General features: G+C 41.4%; 1 protein-coding gene across 1 annotated transcript in view; it reads right to left on the bottom strand.

Moving 5' to 3' along the window:
- Window positions 1-20,699, bottom strand: part of LOC104538151 (ceramide synthase 6-like) — a gene marked incomplete at both ends in the record, with an annotated part of 62,559 nt that overhangs the window by 28,642 nt on the left and 13,218 nt on the right. Inside the window, 1 exon segment of the mRNA XM_010181245.1 lies at window positions 10,441-10,498. Within this exon segment, the coding sequence (XP_010179547.1) occupies window positions 10,441-10,498 (58 nt within the window).

Here is a 20,699-nt window from a genome sequence, read left to right as displayed (position 1 = left end):
TCAGCAGGATGATTCTGAGCTATCATATTTGTAAAATACAGGGCTTTCAGGAAGCAGAGTCGCAGCACTATATACTGGTTGGTTACACTTACATATGCTAAAAGGATATGTATTTACATTTATTTATATGGAACCTAGTTTGCAACAATGCACGAGCCCCAGAGCAGAACACAACCCAGTGACTGCAGGTTCCATTTCAAACAGGATAATTTAAAAAATCATTTCCCATTTATTTCTTCATTTCTCAATCCAACGTCAACTACAAGTAATACAAGCTTGTTTAAAAGTACAGCCAGGGATTTTCTCGATTAACAGCTTCATTCCATTGCAGACATTGCAGTATCATGACATGGTGTGCACAGTAACCGTAAATATGGCACAGATTCCCAAGTAAGTAAAGCAGTTAAAGTGTGAGCTTTGAAAGTTGTCATCAAGCTAGAGAAAATTATTTTTAGCAATATCTATACAGAATCAGTGATATTAGGAACGGGAAACCATTCAGACTAATGCTCCGCATGAATATCTGAACAGCTCTTTGCAGATGCAGTCAACTTTGCTAGAACAAAACTGCTCTCTCATGAAACTGGCAGGATGACTTCAAAAGCATTCCTAAAAATCACGGTTCAATAACACACTGCAGCCAGCACGAGGCTTTTGAAAAGGCTCCCATCTGTATCTCCCATGGTGTGACTACAGTGAAGAGTTGCTGGACAACTGAGAAGGGACAGCTGGTTTCAAAGCAGCTGTACCCTGGCTTGCTTCCCCAGCACCTCCAGAGCTGATGGATCACAATCCCAGCTGCCCCTGTCTCACTGAACCGCCAGGTGAAGGGCATGGCATCAGTAAGGCAGAAAGGAGCACTCTGTTCACACTGCAGGTTTGGAAACTGCAATGTACAAAGATGAAACTCCTTATTTGTTCTTGTCATACTTTAGAGAGCTGACAGGAACAAATAACCTCCAGAAAGATTAAAGACCCTGATGCACATCTGCTGAACAGCGACTGACCCTGAGAGCAAAATCAAGGTCATTGCTATCTGTTTCTTTGGGGAAAATGTTGATACTGGATAACATGACCACGGTAAAAACAAGACAGCCTTTCTGGAATCCACAGGAACACGTCAAGCCTGCAAACTTACAGGATTCCCAAATCCACTCCCCAAAATAATAGTCGGTTTAAGAAGTGGGAAGAAGCAGTGTAGTGATCTGACAAAGACAGACAAAAGTAGAAAATATTGATGCAAGAGGTAACTGAGGAGTATATGGGAAAGGAAAGACTATATAGACTCATACAAAATTTAATTTGTCCCCAGAACGGTCCTGCCACTCCCTGTGCCAACAAGGCCCTGGGCTGCACAGAACTGACCATGGAGAAAAGGGGCACTATGACAAACCAGCCTTTTCAAGATAACTGCAAGAATAAAGCTGTGCCTCCTCCCAACTACTTGTCTGCAGATAATCCATGAGATTTCCATGCCCAGTCTCTAGGCAGAGAAGCCAGAAAGTAAATGGTGTACAGCGGGTAGAAATCTACCAGTGCTCTCACTCACGTTAGGTTTTCCAAGGTCAGGTCACTTGTTGCAAGGCTGCACAAACCAGGCCAGGAAAAGACAGGAAAAAACCACGTAACCAACCAGACCTGTACCTTCCATTGCTCCACTGAGATTCATCTTGGCACTTAGGGGAACAATTAAGAAAAAACAGCACTGGTGCCATAAAAGCCTCGTGTACACCTGTGAAATTAGAAACTGCCTTGTTTATTAGAGAAAGTAATTTGTGACTGAAATAAGCTGTTCTATTGAGTCAGTGTGGTGAAGTGTTTCTAATGTACGCTGAGCATCCCTCCAGCCTGCTGAGACCCTGTATGGCTGCAAAAAAAGCCAAGAGAACTGAATATGCTGAAAAATGTATTTCATAATAGAGAAAACATGTACTTGTTCTCTAAAATACTAAGAGCGACTCAACACTGGTAATAACTTCTGGATAATACCAGCAATGTGTGGTTTTCATCCATTTGTCTTTTAAGAAAAGTTTCAATTTAAGGGAAAGATGATTAAATGGTATAAATGCACACAGAAGTGCCATAGTGATTTTACACAAACAGTAATTCCTTACTTTTCTGGGAGCATCTGAGCTATACCACGTCCTAAGCCTAAAGAAAGAACTCACCGCCTCTTGGAGGTCCTTCAGAACATCTCACCATGACTAACCGGAGCAAACAGAGTGACAGCAGTTGCATTTTGTTAGGTCCCGAACGTGCCTAAAATAAGCCATCCTCAACTTACCAGCTTAGTAACCAGAAACCGACGCACACATTTCCTTTAAGGAGGAAGTGTATGCTAGTGTTTCCAAAGTTGTTTTATTTAATGACTAATATAAATGGAGATGTATTTGATGACATCTGAACATATGATCACATCCAGAACAGACCTCAAGATGTTCCGAAGAAAACTGAAGGTGAAGTATCAGTGACAGAGGAGATGGAAGACACGGCATCCAGTGAAGCTATTATATAGTTCAATACCAAAATAGTGGCAAAATTGATAGAAAGATAAATGGCAGGAAACTTTCAAAACCAGAGTGGCAATGAGATGCCATTCCAGGTACACATCCCATTGTTCCTGTGTCCCAGTCTGATTTCCCACAGGGATATAAACTCACGATCTTCATCACGGAGATGCCTGTTTCCCCAGATATAACAATCCTATGAAGCTGTTATGTGTATCAACAACTATTTACTTCCTCTAAGATTAACAATCATAATGATCAAGAGATACAGGTGAACTGTAATACAGAAACAATGTAAAAAACAGTCACCACACCATGAAGTGACAAGATCTTTTTTTGTATTTAAAATGAAGGTGGTCTGACTTTAGGCTCTAAAATTCTTGTCTATAAGCAATCCAAAATGGTATTTACAAATGCTACACTACTCTCCCAGGGCTACAACTTTTGCATGTATTGCTGTTGCTATTTTATTCCAAAAAGAGCCAAAGAACATGCCAACTCAGCTGAGCAGTAGAAGGAAGCACCCTCACTCACCAAAAAAAGGCATTAGGAAGCCAGCTTTTCTCTAAGGGCGCAGAGAAATTGTAGGCCAGTACCAGAGCAACTCCCGCTGTCACACAGCAATTGGCCAGCTCAACGGTTAGTGCACACGTGAGGATAAGCACTGCATCTCCTTCTTTTGAAACAGCCTGTAGTTTCAAGAAAGAGGAACTGTCATAACAGTGGAAGCGGAGCTCTACCTGTTAGGTTGGGGTTTTTCTCCTCTTTACTACACTGCTATTTTTCTAGCTGCCTTCCACATATTTACGTCACTTGCGCAGTTTTTTGGAGTCACATTTACACTTCCATATAGCTTTCCTACTGCTTTGCAATCTACCTGCAACACCGGCAGTTACAATTACACGGGAAACAGTTCTGCTGTAGAGGATGACTCCTTATGAAGAAAGATGCAGGACTTCAATCAGCTCCGCGCATACAGAAGCTTATTGCGCCTGGTATTTTTTAAACGCAGACAAAGCATCCTCCTATCATCGGCCTTACTTCAAACACTAAATTTGAAAAGTCAAAAGTTGTTTGTTTATCCAGGCACATGGTCCTTTTTCCAGTACCTGCATGCAACTTCAGGTTCCCAAGTCTCAATACAGACTTCATAAGACTCTTATTGCAGGGAATTAATGCTCTTTTGTGAGTTTATAATTCTCCTGGGCAATTAAAGAATGGAAACTGAACATGAAATGTCACCACATGTCACCTGGAAATTTTGCTTCAAGTTATTTGTAAAGGTTTTTCATTCTGCAGCATTATACAGATACTGCTTAGCACCAAGGATCAGCAAACAAGTACCAACCAGTCCTGAATTCCTCACTCTGTTTCTTTATCACCAAAGCTAATGATTTTTCCATTTAATGGGAGCACAATCAGGCCATTAACTCTTAATGAGCCAAGCCACCACTGATTTAATTGCAAATATTACTGAAGAAAACAAAAACATTCTCTTATTCCTGTGGTAGTGATAAGCGAAGCAATCAGTTTAATGTCACTGGAACTTAATGTCTTGTTGGCGTCAGTACTGGTGCGGTGCTCCGCAAGGAAGTGTTTTGTAGACATGCAAATGAAATGGTTGCAAAACCTCAGCTGCAGACACAAAGGAGAAGAATTTGCATACGCATGAGCCGAGTGGAAATATAATTGGTTAGTAATCTTTTGTGCTCCAAATCTTAGTGATGTATAAAGATACAAAGAATGCTGCTGTATTAGCAGTGTAAAGGAACATTGCTTCTGGGCATGCAGGTTTTTATGCCCACTCCTAGGAAGACCTAGGGCCACATCATGTTTTTAGTATCATACTTCACAGTGATGATGGCGTTTGAGGCCCAATATGTCTGTGTAAGAGTCAATGTCATTACATCACAGATCAACTTGGACACAGGTCTTCTGAGCCACTCACCAGCGCTATCTCGTCATGCACTGTCTACGAAGATGAAGATCTTTTCAACAATGCCAGGGCTCTTGTACCACCCACACAAGAATGCCAGTGTTGTATTAGATCATTTCTTATTATTGGCTTTACTCTGGATTACTGTCAGGCTAACAAAAGTGTAAACATAGAACTTGTAAGAGCTACATTTAAGATCACCTACTCTAAGCATTTACATTCAATATCTTGTATGTATATATCTAAATACCATATGGAACAAAATAAAATCACCTTTCCACCACTTAATTTATAAACAAGAACCATGGAAAGTAGTTAAAAAATAAAACTGAAAGCAAACCACACACTCTGGTTTCATATGTATAAATTACAGCAGAAGTGTGAAATAGGCAAATTAAAAAACAAAACCAAAAACAAACAAAAACCCACCAAATAATAATAATAACAAATATTTATTCTGGGGAGAGCCTGTGGGTGTTCTAAAAGAAATACAAAGCTATGTTAATTTGGGCTTCGCTTCAGATGAAGCACTTAGGTGAAAGGACTGGCTTTGGTCCACGCTGCTAACACGTAGTGAGGCTTGACCTAAAGAAGCTTGAAAACGAAGATGGGATGGTCACATCTAGCATCTGCCATTTTGCCAAGAATGGGGACAATGAGGAGTAAACGGGAAGGTGAATGCTTTGCATTAAAGGATCTTCTGAGCCACTCACTCTTTAGCCCCAAATCATTTAAATCTGCTGTGGAAAGCAGTGAGTAACAGTGTTGGTAGTGAGTAATGAAAGAAAGCTTCATCTTCTCTTTGAAAGTTGGTGTCTCAGTCTGTCTCCTCACATAGAAATTTGGCTTTGAAAATGGTAATATTTGAGGTAGAAATCCCACTATTATACCACTTGGTAGTATAAAGAAGATAGCTGCAACTGAAAGCATTAAGCTAGAGAGGATTTTAAGAACCAGAAAACAATTATATGGAACATTTAAAAAAGAAACCAAGACCAAGGAAACAATTTCATCTTTGAGATGCTCTGACGTTGAAACATCATTAGTTATTTCACTAGTTACAGGCAGTGATATCAAGCTCCCTAGTAAAATTAAACCTTGCAGTTCTGTAATATTCACTTACTTATTTTGATGTAAAGGAGAATTTCTTTAGGCCCAAGAAAAGGGAAACCATCAGAACAGCTGGATATGGTGTATGCCATCAACAGTACACGTTATAGGAGAAAAGTTCATTTGTACAATGTCACTTCATGAGTAACATGTTATTATGAGTAACAACAAAGGCAAAGTTGACAACATATGCCCATTCGAGTCAGAAGGCATCAAGGACAAGACCAGTGCAAGCTCTGCAAAGGTCTCCTGAGCGGTGGAGTTGGCAGAAGGCAGGGGAGAGTGCTGTGAAGCAGCTGCTGTATGAGCCAGAGGCTGTGTGAAGCAGATGTCCATAGGTAGAGAGGGGGAGAGACGGTGGAAGCACATGTTTTCGTGCATTTTACATTGCCAAAAACAACATCAGCGCCTGATCATGGTAGCATGGCCTACAACAAACAGCCACGTGCAGGACACCCAACTGCAAATTCTCTGCCTTCCCAACCTAAAGGGTTTTCCTGAATTCATGCTGAACTTCATTCAGCAAAATGGCCCGATCTAAGTGTCCTGCAGACACCACTAAGACAAAAAACTTATTTAAAATATAGCAGTTGATAGGTTTTGTTGCAACAGAGCAAACTTTGAAGACAAATATTTACACCTGGTGCTTTTTCCCTGTGAACTGAGATTTTTTTGAAAATACTGTTCAAGAAAAGTAAGATTTTTTTACTTTATGACTTACGAGCATACATCTGTCACTGGAAAAAAGACAAAACCCAAGTGATCATTTCAATAAGAGTTACAGCTTTCAGTAAGAAGAAAGTTTTTAAATCTCCAGCAAGATACTCAGCAACTATAGCACAGCAACAGTTTTAATACGTCATATCACGTGCAGGTGTTAGTACACAGACTTCGTTGCTTTATTGGGTGCAGAAATTTCTTCTATCTAGGTCAGCCATTAACTGCAGTCATGGCATAACAAAGACAAGCCTGCCATGGCGTTTTAGAGAGAAGTACGATTGCTCCGAATGGCAGCGTTATTGGCTTTCATGTGCTTCTGTAGGGAAGTGAAAATCAAAGCTTGCTCTTCTTCCGAGATGCTCTAGCCAGGTAAATGTAAAACTTTATTGCAGTTAGTTACTACCATTCTATAAACAAATCAGTGTCAGCACGTGTGCCATGCTGACGGTTTCACACTTTCAGAACTAAACCTAACAGAGTTAGTTTAGGATGGAGCCAGGCTCTTCCCAGTGATAGCCAATGACGGGACAAGGGGAAAAGGGTACAAGCTGGAGCACAGGAGGTTCAATCTGAACATGAGGAAAAACTTCTTTACTGTAAGGGCAACAGAGCATGGCCCAGGCTGCCCAGAGAGGTTGTGGAGTCTCCTTCTCTGCAGACATTCAAAACCCACCTGGATGTGTTCCTGTGTGACCTGGTCTGGTGATCCTGCTCTGGCAGGGGTTGGACTGGATGAGATTTCAAGGTCCCTTCCAACTCCTAACACACTGTGATTCTGTGAGTTGATAAGTCTACTAACTACTAATTAAGCTGGTGCACATCTTCCCAAAAAGCCAGATAAGCTCATCAGCTCGACAAAGCCACCAAAGACCTAATGCCATTCTTTGCAAGAATGGTGGTATGCCAGAGTATCCTGGTCAGATCTTCCTCGGGCAGTTTGGTAGGCACAAGGAAACAGACACTCACCCTTCTGCTGATACTGCACTGATGCAGTAATATTGCTTGATGCAGCAAATAGGGGAGGTGACAGTAGAAGACAAAGTAGCAATCACTCATGTGCTGTGAATATTATGAGAAAGGTGTTTTCAGAAAGAATTGAAAAGGTGAATTTCACCTCCAGGTGAAGGGCCAGCACAAAGCGAAGGACCTCAAAACTAGCTCAGAGTGGTGTTTAAATAATTGACAGGCTCCATGCCAGTCTTGTAGGTAAAGATAAATTTCACCCTCAGACTAAGGAAGGAACATGTAAGAGAGCCAAATATGAACAAAACCCCCCATCAGGTCAGCAACATATGCAGCAAAGCAATGGAGTGGCAGGATGCAAGGCTAGGTCAGGTTGGGAGGGAAGGTCAATAACATAGAAGTCAAAGTATTTTGTTGTCTGGCAATTTAAAAGCCAACGAAGAAACTATAAAAGAGTCTGTGCATTGAGCATAGTGTTTCAGGAAGAACTTTTTGTACAGTTGAGTTGGTTCAATTTTCTAAAGGAAGTACCTCGTAAAACTCATAAGACCAACTAATAAGCAGCAATTCCTACTCCAGATGGCAAATACAGCTTTCCCAAATCAGGGATCTTAACTACCCAGAAATGGATAAACCAACCAACCTTGAATGATTCTGTTCATTTGAAAAACAACAAAATGCAGTTTGCCTTTTAAAAATATACTCTTATTACATTTGGACGTTTGAAAGACGTATATCAAAATGTCTTATCCAACCATCCAAAGTCATGTATTAACTAAGCATTAGCTTAGGTTTTAAAGTCAAAACGAGTGTTTCCAATGTGGTGCTACGCTGGTGGCATATCCCACTCTTCAAAACAGGATCATCCGCAGTATTTACACTTCCTCACCCTCTCCCAGTAAGGGAGCTCGTGTTTCTGTGGTGGAACTGCACCCCCAGGACTGCTGCTGCAGCTGGGCTCACCCACCACGCTCAGCAGCCCTCAGACTACGTGTCTTAGGGACGCTCTTACACAGACCTTCTTAGCTGAAAGGATGCAGGTCGTGACTGTAGCATTGGCACAGCAAGACACCACTGACTGTGAAAGGAACTTTCTCTGCAGGTGAAACAGCTTTTTGAAGAAAGATCTTTATAAAACTTGTAAGAAAATTGATTATGCTTAACTTCTTTCACTGGCTTCCTAAGGAAGCAATTAAGTGCTTCTCTACAATTATTCCATTAAGAAAACCAAGACAAATTAAAAAGGATTACCTACTTTGGCACCGTAGTGAAGCTTTGAAAGAATTATCTCCCTCCAGATTTTGAGGTCTGGATTCTATTCCTTGCAAACCCAGAATTGCCCCCTAAGCGGACTCAGCAAAATCTTTGGTGTTTGATAACAGCAAAAAGCCTCTACTTTCTTTTAGTTACACAATGTTATTAGGGAGATAGTGTAAATATAAATACAATCACAATAATGACTTTGATAATTTACATAATCCCCATGTGAAGCACCTGAGTATATGAAGCAGATCCCTGGAATAATGACTACGGCATAAGATGTTGCAAGACTCATTTACAACACTGTGTAACATGAGTAATTAGAAATACATAAACAATTACATTACAAACAAGTTATCACTGTAAAAACTAAACATGTAGAAAGTTAAAATTACAGCAGACTTACACAACTGACCCTTGTTAAGCAAGCAATGGCATACCTTGTTCAGATAGCCATGCTCTGTCAGGGAGCTCTCCTCAAACTGCAGTGATAACTGAACTGGGAGGAAGACATCCTGCACCTTGCATGCCAACTCAGCCTTTGGAAACAGCTCAAAATGGCTTGTAATGGAACGCATTTACTGTATTCTTCTTACTCTTCCATGCTAGTATTCCGAGTTGTTCCCAGAACAGACATTTTCTTTGTTGTGAGAGAGATTCGCTTTATTTATCATAGTTATGCTTTCTAGCAGTGATATATCTCGTGATATTTGCTAACGGTGATTTTTTGTGTGGATTCTGTGATAACCTGTAATAACGTAGAGAAATCCTCCCTGTCCTTGTGTATTACAGAATCCTATGAACCCATAGTTGCAATCACTACACACCCACAGGCTGAGTAGCCCTTTAGGTTGTGACAACTGCTTATTAAAAATACTCTACTATTTCATACTACAGACATGGATGGAACCAAAGGCAGAAAACAGACTATCAGATCATGGCCATACAGCATGTTAATGGATGAAGTACAGACAAAGAATGCGTTCAGGGAAGCAGGGACAGGCTGCACATTCCAAGCTGCTCTGGTCCATTCGGAGGACTGGTGCACACATTTCATCTTGGGCTCACTGCTGCTAAATAGCTGGGAACAGCTTTGATGTCCCCTCTCTGCACAGGCACATCATCAGTTCTGCTGGCAACAAGGTGACTGGCATCTGAGATAGCATCATGAATTACAACCATAAAAACTGTGGGGATTTTTTTTAATAGCTACTTCTACTTACAAAGCACCAGAAACACCGAGGATGCATTTTCTTCTGTCAAATTTTTGTCCAAAACGAAGAGGGTAAGATTGCATGAGTGCACCAAGACCATGCATTCCTCTAATTTCATGTCTTAGAATTACAGAAATATGGCCCTACTTGCACAGAAGCTCTGAGAACTAGCCTCACTGTAAAAGCAATTTGCATCATAAATCCACATTACTGCCTATGGCAGGGTTAACAGACTGATGGCAGGGCGTTTAGAAGCTATCAATACCCTTCTCTGCTTAAATCACACAGCATTGATGGGAAACTCCATGGAAACTGCTTTTCACAGTACATCAGACAAAGAATGGGGAAAAAATAGCATTTTATAAAACACTAATGGATTTTGTTTGTTAATAAAAAGCAACCTCTGCCAGAGGCATTTAAACAAGGATGATGCAGAAATTGAGATGAATGCTTTGGTAAGCCCTATGGCCAGCCTAATGCCTATAATGAAATGTAATAAAGTGAACCAGGCATGTCATTATACCAATTTATTTCTTTAACCCATTAAATATTGATAAGAACTTATATTCCTTACCAATGCCAGCAGCAACTAATTTTACGAATGCGAATTAACTTTTAATTTTTAATCTTTGTGAACACAAGTTTTATGCCTGTGCTTTAAATTATGCCTACATGAGACTTCAAACAAATCTGTGATATGTTATGAAAGCATAATAATGTAAGTGCCTACCTTTCTCAGGAACCGTACTCCATAGGTAAATATATAAAGGTAAAATGTAAATCTCCACCTGCAAAAGGTACAAGAGATTAACTCTAGGATACCAGGTTTACACAGTTCACAATTCAACACATGATTTCTTACAGCGCTGCCAAACCACCACACCCTGCTCACACTAACAGAGGCTGAAGCAAGATTTTGGTCTGGTTTTCTACAACTTTTTTTATCAAGCATTGCGCTCATCTACCTGCTTTTCCCAGTCTCCCCTTAGGCCTCTGAAAATACTGGATAACTTCACCTAAATGTGACAGGGAAACACCAAATTTTCAAGGATAATTAAGTTTTTAAGTTTCATGAAAACTAACAGGACAGTAGAGGACAGAGGACAATTTGCATGCCTACTGCAGAGAAGTTCACTTGTTATTAGACACCAGGACAAGCCTTCAACAGGTGACTTGAGAGTGCCACACATCAAATACAGTCTTTAGTATGATCCACAATGAGCTGGAATTTCACTTAATAGATTCCAGCACTTCACTCTTAGTTTTAGGAAGTGCATTTGCATCAGACAGATATGCTGGATACAGATATATATCCACAATGTACATTTTCTCAAGTACACATGAAATAATTGCTGGGCTTCTAGTTTTTCTTTTCAGATAGAGGCAAATCAGAAGTTAAGATCACGATGTCATGGCAAATACAAGAGCAGAAGATTTAATACAAAGTCATCTTCTCCTCTATGTCTCCTCCCTTCCCCAGAAAAAGAAGACATGCAGAGTACTATCCTATTTTTTGGACCCATTACTAGCTTAGGAAAAAAGAGTCAATGGAAGAATAAGGAAATAAAACAATGCATGCAATGTAAATTCCTAGAGGAACCCCTGGATTTTTTTCCAAGGGTCAGAACGCCTACACTAACATGCCTGACAACCACCAGTGATGTACTACTAGTCATGTTTATAGCTGGATGAGATTTAGCTTCCTTAATGTGAGGCAATACTGCAGCATGAATCATCTTCAATTACATATTTTACAGAACTTACAACTTTCTCTCCACTGGCAAAATTATTAGCTTACGGTTAATTGCCATTGAAGTGTGTTCAGATACTACTGGAATGGTTTCAAAACTGAAAATGCTCCTCTGTAAAAAGATTAATCCAAAACTTCCTCCTTAAAGCTACTTTTACAAGTATTTAGAAAGAAACTTGTGTCATACACAAAGAACCCTCTGACAAGTTGAGTAGAGAAGAGCATGAGAACATCAATGAGATTTAACGTGTGATGCTTCAGCTGAACAGAAACTCACTCTTATCCTGCATAGCACTGCAGAGAATAATTTGACTGATACGATACAAATACCAACCTCTTCAAGGGTTCAGTCACGCTGGCATTTACAGAATGAGAGACATTTATGAGGCATTACAGTCAGAAGAAATACACATACAACAAATGGTCAAAACTAAAGGATGTTGATCTCATCAGCTTCAGCTGTAGAGTAAAAAAAGGCAAGAAGTCTGTCTGTAGCTGTCAGCCACGTGCTATCAGAAATTTAATGGCAGATACACCAATAACCCTTTGCACAAGGTCACACATATATCACTGTGCCTCTGAACACACTGGGAATTGAATTAGCACTCAGTTCTCTGCTCCGTTTCCTACCTTGCTGCAGGAAGCCAGTAACCTAAAACTCTGCTGATGCTTTATTGGCAAATAAGCAGTCAGGCCTCACTCCCCCTCAGCTGCACATTTTACTCTGTACCCTAGCAGTAAAAACATCTGCCAGGCTTTGGAAAAAGGTTGAATTTTTTCCTCTGTCACATCTCCTGCACACTCCTGAAGGGTTTGTTAGCTGCAAAGTCATCATGTGTAGGACCATCTCTTCCGGTGAAGCTGTTTTATGTAGCAGAAAATATTCCAAGACTTGGAAAGCCAGGAACTAGGTTGTGACGCTGTATTATTCACTAAAAATCATACAGATAAGACCAGAAAGTATGAGATAAATATGTCTCATGTAAAGCAGATTTGTCCAGAAAGATTCCTCTAAAGGTGAACTCTCAATTAAACTCTCTTGCAACAAGTACTCTAATGAAATCCGTCATTCACAATCTACAGTAAATTCCTCTTTATCTCTCTATTTGGGTCTCACTGCAGTCCACTGATGAAGAGATCCAAGTAGAGGGGAGAAAAGATACGAGTAGGAATCACGTCCGACCACAATATAGCTCTGTATCCAAACCACCTTAGTATTTCGGGAACTTAGGTAAAATGTTTTCTCTCTGCACAAGACATCATAGAAAAGAAGGACATCTTTCTTAAGTGTGAGTTCAAGTCTCATACCCAACCGAATTCACAAAGTGATAGTTCATTAAGAGAGGTCTTTGATCTGTCCTAGCTAATAGTCCCAACTCTCATGGTTGGAGAAAGCCCTTAGGCTGAGCACAGTCAGAATAGTCAGACCCCATGGAAGGGAAGATGTCTGATCAGAGGCATAAACCCTCTCTAGTACCCTTTCTGATATACTGCTCAAGGTCCTCCTTAAGCATCAGCAGCTGATGCTGAACATGCCCACGGTCACTGGGGACAGCTGTTCAGGTTACAGCTGGTTGTGTGCAACAGGGAATGGAACCACCTCTTCTAAAGCAGCAGTAGCAGAGCCCGATAGAGTAGGAAAAGCAAGGCAATACCTGTACTAAGATCTTTTGTTTCCCCTTTCCCCAGCAATACTTGCTGCCCTATTAAAGCAACACAATGAAGGCCACTAGGTGAGGCACCCTATTGTGGGTGACAGCCACATCAATTCACATTTAACTGAAAGATGAGGACAGCTGAAGCTGCTCTGTTTCCTGAGAATTTCCTCTGGCCCTCAGACTTGAAACAATCCTTCCGCAGAGAGACACAGAATTCGAATGACCCACATACGCACAAAGCGTGCTGCTTGAAAGACTTTTTAGGTTAATTTAAATCCAGCAAACCCAGATGAAAGCACTCAAGGAACAAGTGTTCTGGAAGACTTGATCTGTTTGCAATAGGGTTTATGAGGTTCACTTTAGTCTGCATTAACACATCTGCAAGGCTTTCAGATTGAACCAGGCTTGTGCCTGTTCTGCTTGAGCTCAGGATGAGGGAGATCAAACCTGTTTACATATGGTCCTTCTCGCAAATCCTTCAGGTTGTGCTGGTGCTTACCAGTCCAGTGTTTCAAATACGCATGTGACAAACTACAGCGAAGAGTCAAAGCTAAACCGTGACTCTTCAGTAAGGAGAAAAAAGATATTATTTTCTTATATAATCCTAAAATGAATGCTCTGGAGCCCCTCAAGAGTGCAGCAACAGGCCTGACCGCTCTTGTTCAACATGCAAGTGCTTTCCCGATCCAGAGAACAGACAGTTTCTTAACCTCTCAGCCCTTTTAACTTTGAGCCACTAATTAAATTTTAAAGATGCTTCAGAATGATACAGAAGATGATGGAAAAGTGCAATAGCCTCTGCCAACTAATCTGGTATATCCCGTCACTTCAGCAAAACTTGAGAAAGCACTTCATCACACTGATTAATTTTATCCTTAAAATTTCCTTCCAAATTTCTGCTCTGAAACGTGAAAGTGAACTTCAGCTAATAAAACCAAGTTGTTCAAACAAAGTACCCCCCTACCCATCTACATGCAGACATACTTTGTGGAACCCACCACGTGGGGTTTGTGCTCTGTGGCAGAAAGACGCCACCCTCCCTACCTGTTGTCCAGCAGAGCGAGCTCAGCATGGCCACTCTCCCAGGAAAAGGGCTGCTCCTCCCAGGAATAAAGCCAAAAAGGCACAGGGCCTCTCTGCTCCTGCGGTTTTCCCTTTCTTCCATTTCTTTCACAGGAAGACTGGCTGGCCAGGCTGTGAGCACAGGCATTCCCCAGAGCCGCCAGCTTTGCAGCATGCCCCCGGCAGTGGACAGCCCAGACAGCCTGGACCCTCCACTAAACCTTTACTTATCTTTGTTCCTCATAACTAGTCTCATACAAAGCTGCAAGAGTGGCAGTATGTTTGATAGCAGTTGTCCAACTGATCCAATTTGCTGCCTCCCAAGATTACTGGAATAATAATTTGCCACATTTCTGCAAAGCCTGGCAGAACATTAATTTAAAAACAAACAAAATGAATAAAAAAGACTGGCCCTTTTTGGCATGGTACCGCTGTTGAGTTAGACTGGAGCGACCAATAAATTGGTAATAGTTTTTGCACTACGGTTAAGCAGAAGTCATTTGAGGAAGGAGACAGTTGTGCACAGCTCACTAAGATGTGCAAAATAGCAGGCATGATAAACTGAGAAATCTTTACTGCTTTCCTCTTCAATTTTCTGGCTTAAGATTTGACTGTCATCTGATTTTCCTCTTGGCTGCAGTTTGAATCAGTGATTTAATATTTAATGTTAACAGTGCCACTTGAGACCAGTCCTGCCCTAAATCTGTGTGCTCAAAATATAGCTCTGAAAGTCTTAAGAGCAAAATTTAGTAATGCAGAAAAAATGGAAAGGAAACTCAGTACTAAATTTTGACATGATGAATTTTTATAAATAATAAAGCATATTTACAGAATTATAACAGAAAAGATGCACAAAACAATAGGTGTTTTGGTAATTCCTTCTAGGTTACAGAGCTTCTGTTTAATGGTTATGCAACTGTTCTCTTCTGAGTGCTTCAAGGACTACATGAAATAAAGCTCTAAGTCCTCAGAGATCTATTAGCATTGCCAAATCTTGCCCTACAAAGAGGTACTACTATCTGGAAAGCTCATGGGAAGAGCACACAGGAAAAAATAGATGTCACTGCCATGCAGTCTCCCTCATGCTCTGATCAACAGAACTGGTTTCTCATCAGTGATGTTCAATGCACACACCTGACAAGTCTTGGAGATTAAAAACCAACCCAAAGTCTTCCCGAGCAGGACCACCAGTCTCCATTCTTACCAGCGACTTCACAAGTCACCTGTTTCCAAACGTGGCCTTTCAGCTCCCCTGTGGATATCACAACAGCTGCTCACCGTCCCACTCTTCTTGCATTCTAGAGGAACAAAACCTTAAAATCTTCCAGACTGCATTTGCTTTTCACCTAGCAATGGTGTCCTAGCCATGATGGCCAACATATATGCATGAGGCAACTTTTATGACAGGTAATTATCTTAGACCAACCAGTATTAGCTGTTTCCATTATTTCTCATGTGGAATATGACATTCCTATAGCATTAAGTCACCTCTCTCAGATTGGTTTTCAGCCTGCTAACGCAGATAGCGATCCCTTGCAGGTATTGATCTTTCCAAAACCAGGCCAGGTGTTAGTGTTTTTTCTCCGTTTCCCTGAAGAAACCACCTAGCTGTGCAGCACACTTCAACCTGTGCAGCACACAGAGTTTGTGCACAGCAACCACGCATCCCTGCAGTGACATGGCTATAGACCAGTCTTCTGCGGAGCGTTCGTGATTTCCTCACACTCTTCACTCCCATTTCAGACGATAAACCTCACCGTCTGCTAAGCAGGAGTTGCAGTGCTGTCATAGTTGAGACAGGGAGGGTAAGCAAAGTTTGTAGCAGTACGTTTAAACCTCCCCTTGCCCTTAATTTTACTTTCCCTTTTGCACCCTGAAGAACCACCGTTAGTCATTTATGTTCCTCGCCTTCCCCTACTTCCCAGTCATCATTTGTTGCATCGCAGAAACTTTAGAAAAACTGCTACAAGAAGCTCTTTACAATGAAGGTTGTTTTTTGGTGTGTTTTTTTTATTTGTTTGTTTTGTTTTTAAAGACTTACTTATCCTTCAGTATTCCAAGTGTGGTACGAAAAAAACAAGGACAGGAAATTTTTGTTGTTTTTTTCATGCAGAAGTGCTGTCATCAGAGCAGCAAGAATAAAACTAAAATGCCAGAAACTCAGATTTACCAAGAAGCACCATCTAACCAAACTACACTCATTAGTCTGAAAGTATTTAAATAACTAACCATAAGGGATAACATTAAATATTTCAAAGCATAGTTTCTGCAGCACCTTGTACTGAATATTCCCTGTCTGACAGTCACAATTTCAGCCTGTTTCGGGGCCTGATCCTAGAAGATTTAACCTGCAAATAACTGAGACTACTTGAGCATTACTTGACTCCTCTGGAAACACCCATGACAAAATTTAAACTCTCACATACTTGTGTTTTCTTCATCTGCCAGTTTCTTGAACTTCAGGGAAGTGAAAAACAAAGTATCCCTGAAAGAGCAAATGCTGGTCACCAGTCAATACAAACGGAAGGGTCCATCACACTAATGACATGAGTGAAACGGAATGAGTGGAATTACCTGGACGTACGTGAAGTGCAAAGCACGCAGCTGACTGATGAAGTTACCAGAAAGGTGTGCAGTGCAGCCTGGGCTCTGTGTTCAGTGACAGCAGCTCTGTGCACACCCACCCTGGCAATACACCACAGCAGAAGACACAGGCTATACTGAACGCTGGGTTACCATATGCCTATGGCTACACTAACAACCACCATAGCATTATCCCAGAAAGCATTAGAGGAACTAGCAAGTCTCTCACTGCCATCAACACTGCTTGTGTGCTCTTGCTGAGGCCACCGGCAACATCTATTCACCCACGGGCCACCGCTTGCCTCTTTTGAGCCTAACAATACTCCAGTGACTCCTACCTTGCTGTCCTGAACATGTATACGATGCCATGCACATTTTTTATCACAAAAAACATTCTGTCAATCAAAAGCTTCTTCCCATGTAGTTACAGATGAAATCTTTCCGCAAAAGTATTTTGATAGACAGCCATACAAATGCAGCATTGGGCAGGCATTATCTTGACCCAGGTTAGCTTACAGCTTTCAGCCCTCACCAAAGAAAATGGAGCAAAAAAAATAAATCTGAACAGCACATCACAAGCTGCCACAGTAGCTTACGAAATATTTACATCTGAGGAAAATACTCAGTTCAGCTTTTTTCTAAAGAGCATGAAAGTACATTATTGGACAACTTACTAATGCAGAAAACAATGTAGTTAAATGCCTGTAAGGGACACATATTAAACAACGTGGAAGCTAATTCTGTGTCTCTGTGAACAGATGCACACAGACCATGTATCTATAAAATGAAAGGTAATCAGATGTAACATAAAACTGTGCAACAACATAAATACGAAGGAGAAGAGTAAGGACTTGCATGCCAATGCATTCACTGCTGTGTATAAGATGTTTTAGTTGTTGCCAAGCAATGTTTACATTAAGCCAAGGACTTTTCCAGTTTCTCTTACTGCTCCTGTCCTCCCAGCTGGGAGAAGACACAGCCAGGACAGCTGACCCCAACTGACCACAGAGTTATTCCACACCACAAGACATTATGCTCGACATATAAGCTAAGGGAGTTGGCCGGGCCACAGCTGCTTCTTGGGGACTGGTTGGTTGTTGGTCGGCAGGTGGTGAACGGCTGCATAACTTGGTTTTCTTGGTGTCTTGTGTCTCTCTTTTTGTTGTTATTGTTTTCCTTTTCATTACAATTTATTATTATTATTACTAGTAGTAGTAGCAGCAGTAGTATTTTATTTCAATCCTTAAACTGTTCTTATACTCACAACTTCCCCCCTCCCCAGTTCTTTCTCCCGTCCCACTGCAGGAGGAGGTGAGCAAGCAGCTGCACGGCGCTTGGTTGCTGGCTGGAGTTAAACCTCAACAAGGAGGAAGAGAAATGGCTTTTTCTGTCTTTCTACTCAGCTTTTAAATCCAGTGTCATAGATGAAATAAAGAACTGAAAAGCACTATTACAGATTTGAGAAGTAAATGCAATCTTCACTATTAATATATAATAACTATTGCACAACATCTGCTATTCTACTTGGGCAATTATTGGAAAATTTCATTTAAGAGAAATAAAACAAGCCCTCAGATTTTGGCAGCAATAAAATATTTCTAACAAGATATAACAGTAGCTGAAATCTACTGCTCAGATCAGTACCACAAACAATCCCATCTACTAAGCATTAAAAGTGGTCTTGAAGTCTGCAGGATACCAAACTGAGCCCTTGCTCTTTTGGTTGTACATCCCTTGTGGCTCTTCTGAAAAATCCCAGCTCTGTCTCCATGCTCCTTCACTTTCAAGCCAGTTGTCTGCGGTGTTTGGCAGCTTCGGCTAAAGATGGGGTGACCAAAGAAGGAAGTCTCTCTCCTTCATTATGAAAAGCCAGGCAATTCCAGGTGTGTGGAACATTAGAAAGTCTGCATGAGAAAGACCACAGTCTTTGCAGTTTTTCTTTAATTGTCTTTAATCATTATATTGCAATTGTAATTTTGAAGTAGTGTTACCTTTAACTAGAACTTAGGGGAGAATTATTTAATTTCCATAACATAAAATAATGATGAGCACACACAAACCGCAAGAGACTGGAAACCTAGTTAATTTATTATAACCTTGCTTCATGTGCAATGATAACGTTAAGTGATGGTGTCTTTGCAGGACAAGCACATGAGTTAATTTAGGTTTTTAATTGTGTTAAAAACTGTGTCACAGAAGGCAGTAAGAGCAGGGAATTCAAAGTCTTAAGTAATCCTATTTGAGGGACAAAGGGAATTTCATCAGATGCAAAATGAAAAGTACTTACAGCACAGCCTAAAAATACAGTGAGCATAGTCTGAGGACGTGGCATGGACATCTTTGCCTCTCTGCTCCAGCAGAACAGCACAGGAAAAGTGCTGGTGATTCCTGTCACTTAACCAATGTTTTAATTTCCCCCTAATCCTGTATTTGAGCACAGAGACATCCAGAGGCCCAGCTTAGAAAGATAAAACAGAGATCATAGACCAGATTCATATGTGGGCATGGCAGATAGGGGAGGAAAGGAATCATGAGGGAAACTGCCAACCTTGCCCAATTCTGGGGTCTGCTTCATACCAGTCCAAAACTAATTGCAGGCTCTTGAACAGCATACTACAGGGTTGCAAGAAGTCTACTCTCACCTTCCCCTTCAGCAGATGGTTCAGCTTACTAATGCAGTGGGATAGCAGGGGAACAAGAGCAGGCCGACACCCCGTATTTCACTATTCAAAATTGAGAAACAGTAATAGGAAAAGTTAGGTAAAGGGTGTAAACATATCCATAGGAGTAACTGTTCAGTAAAAAAAGCGTTCATTCTCTCAGCCAGTGTTAATCTAAGCAGGCAGAGCTGGCAGCAGGAAGAGATGCACTTGCAGCAATGCGTGGCACGCCGTGCCCTGCTCCACCACACCATGTCCTCCCACCCTGCCATGTCAGGATGGGCCAGGTGGCTGCAGCAATCTCTCCACCTCGTCCCCTCCACCACCACCAAAACTGAGTTTTCACAATGGATGCAAGTACGGCCCATGCCTCCCCAGTTTCCCTTCTGTTGCTCAGATGCATACACCCTCCCCACACCACAAGCAGCAATACTCCAGCATGCTTATGTGGCCGCTTTGTGAACTACAACAGGAAAACGCGACTGACAAGCACCCTATGTTTTTACACAGGGTGACCTGTATCCCCAGTAAGTCTAGTGTGCTGCCCTATGAAACAGCTGTACAGCCAGCTGTCCGGCACAGGACACAGCAGACGGGGGAGCAAGGACGCAGAGGTCAGGGAAGTACCTGTTAGTGCTCTACTAGAGCTGCAACAACAGCCTGTGCCACTGAACTACAGCCTGAGCCAGCCTGTGCAAGTACACCTCAGTACAAAAACACATAATAAAATCATAAAATCATGTATAATTAAGGTACCTATCCAGGCTAGCCACCAAAGAAATGTGAATAGTCCAGAGCTCAAGACAGATGCGCCAAGAGGCAAAGCTGGAGCATGAACCCAAGCAAGCCACACTGCAGCAGCTGGGTGGGAATGCCCAGACTTTGCCTTTGGAAGTGCGAGTGCTGAGCAAGCTGCGTGTTAGTGGTTAGCTGCGTGAGAGGCATCTGCAAGATGTTTAGTCCTGATTCATAAGAGAGCAAGTGTAAGGGCAGAATTAAACTTGCTGTCAGTGGCTGTAGTGTGTTCTTGCAACTCTAAAATTAGGACAGCTTGCCAGCCATTAATTTATGCATGTGTCCAGGGACTTGGGTTACAAATTACTATACTTTATGTAATCAAGGCGACCAGTACCACCTTAGCCTATTTCTCTTGGAGCAGGGAAGCCATCAGTGAACCAACTCTGAATGACATCATATGAAAAAGCACATTTACGCTAAATAAAAAGCATTACCAATGCTCTTCTGCACTGACTTCGTATGTGGCTTAGAGAAAAAC

The sequence above is a fragment of the Mesitornis unicolor genome, unplaced genomic scaffold (assembly GCF_000695765.1).
Source record: "Mesitornis unicolor isolate BGI_N332 unplaced genomic scaffold, ASM69576v1 scaffold1313, whole genome shotgun sequence".
NCBI lineage: Eukaryota > Metazoa > Chordata > Aves > Mesitornithiformes > Mesitornithidae > Mesitornis > Mesitornis unicolor.
This window is presented reverse-complemented; position numbering and strand designations above follow the sequence as displayed.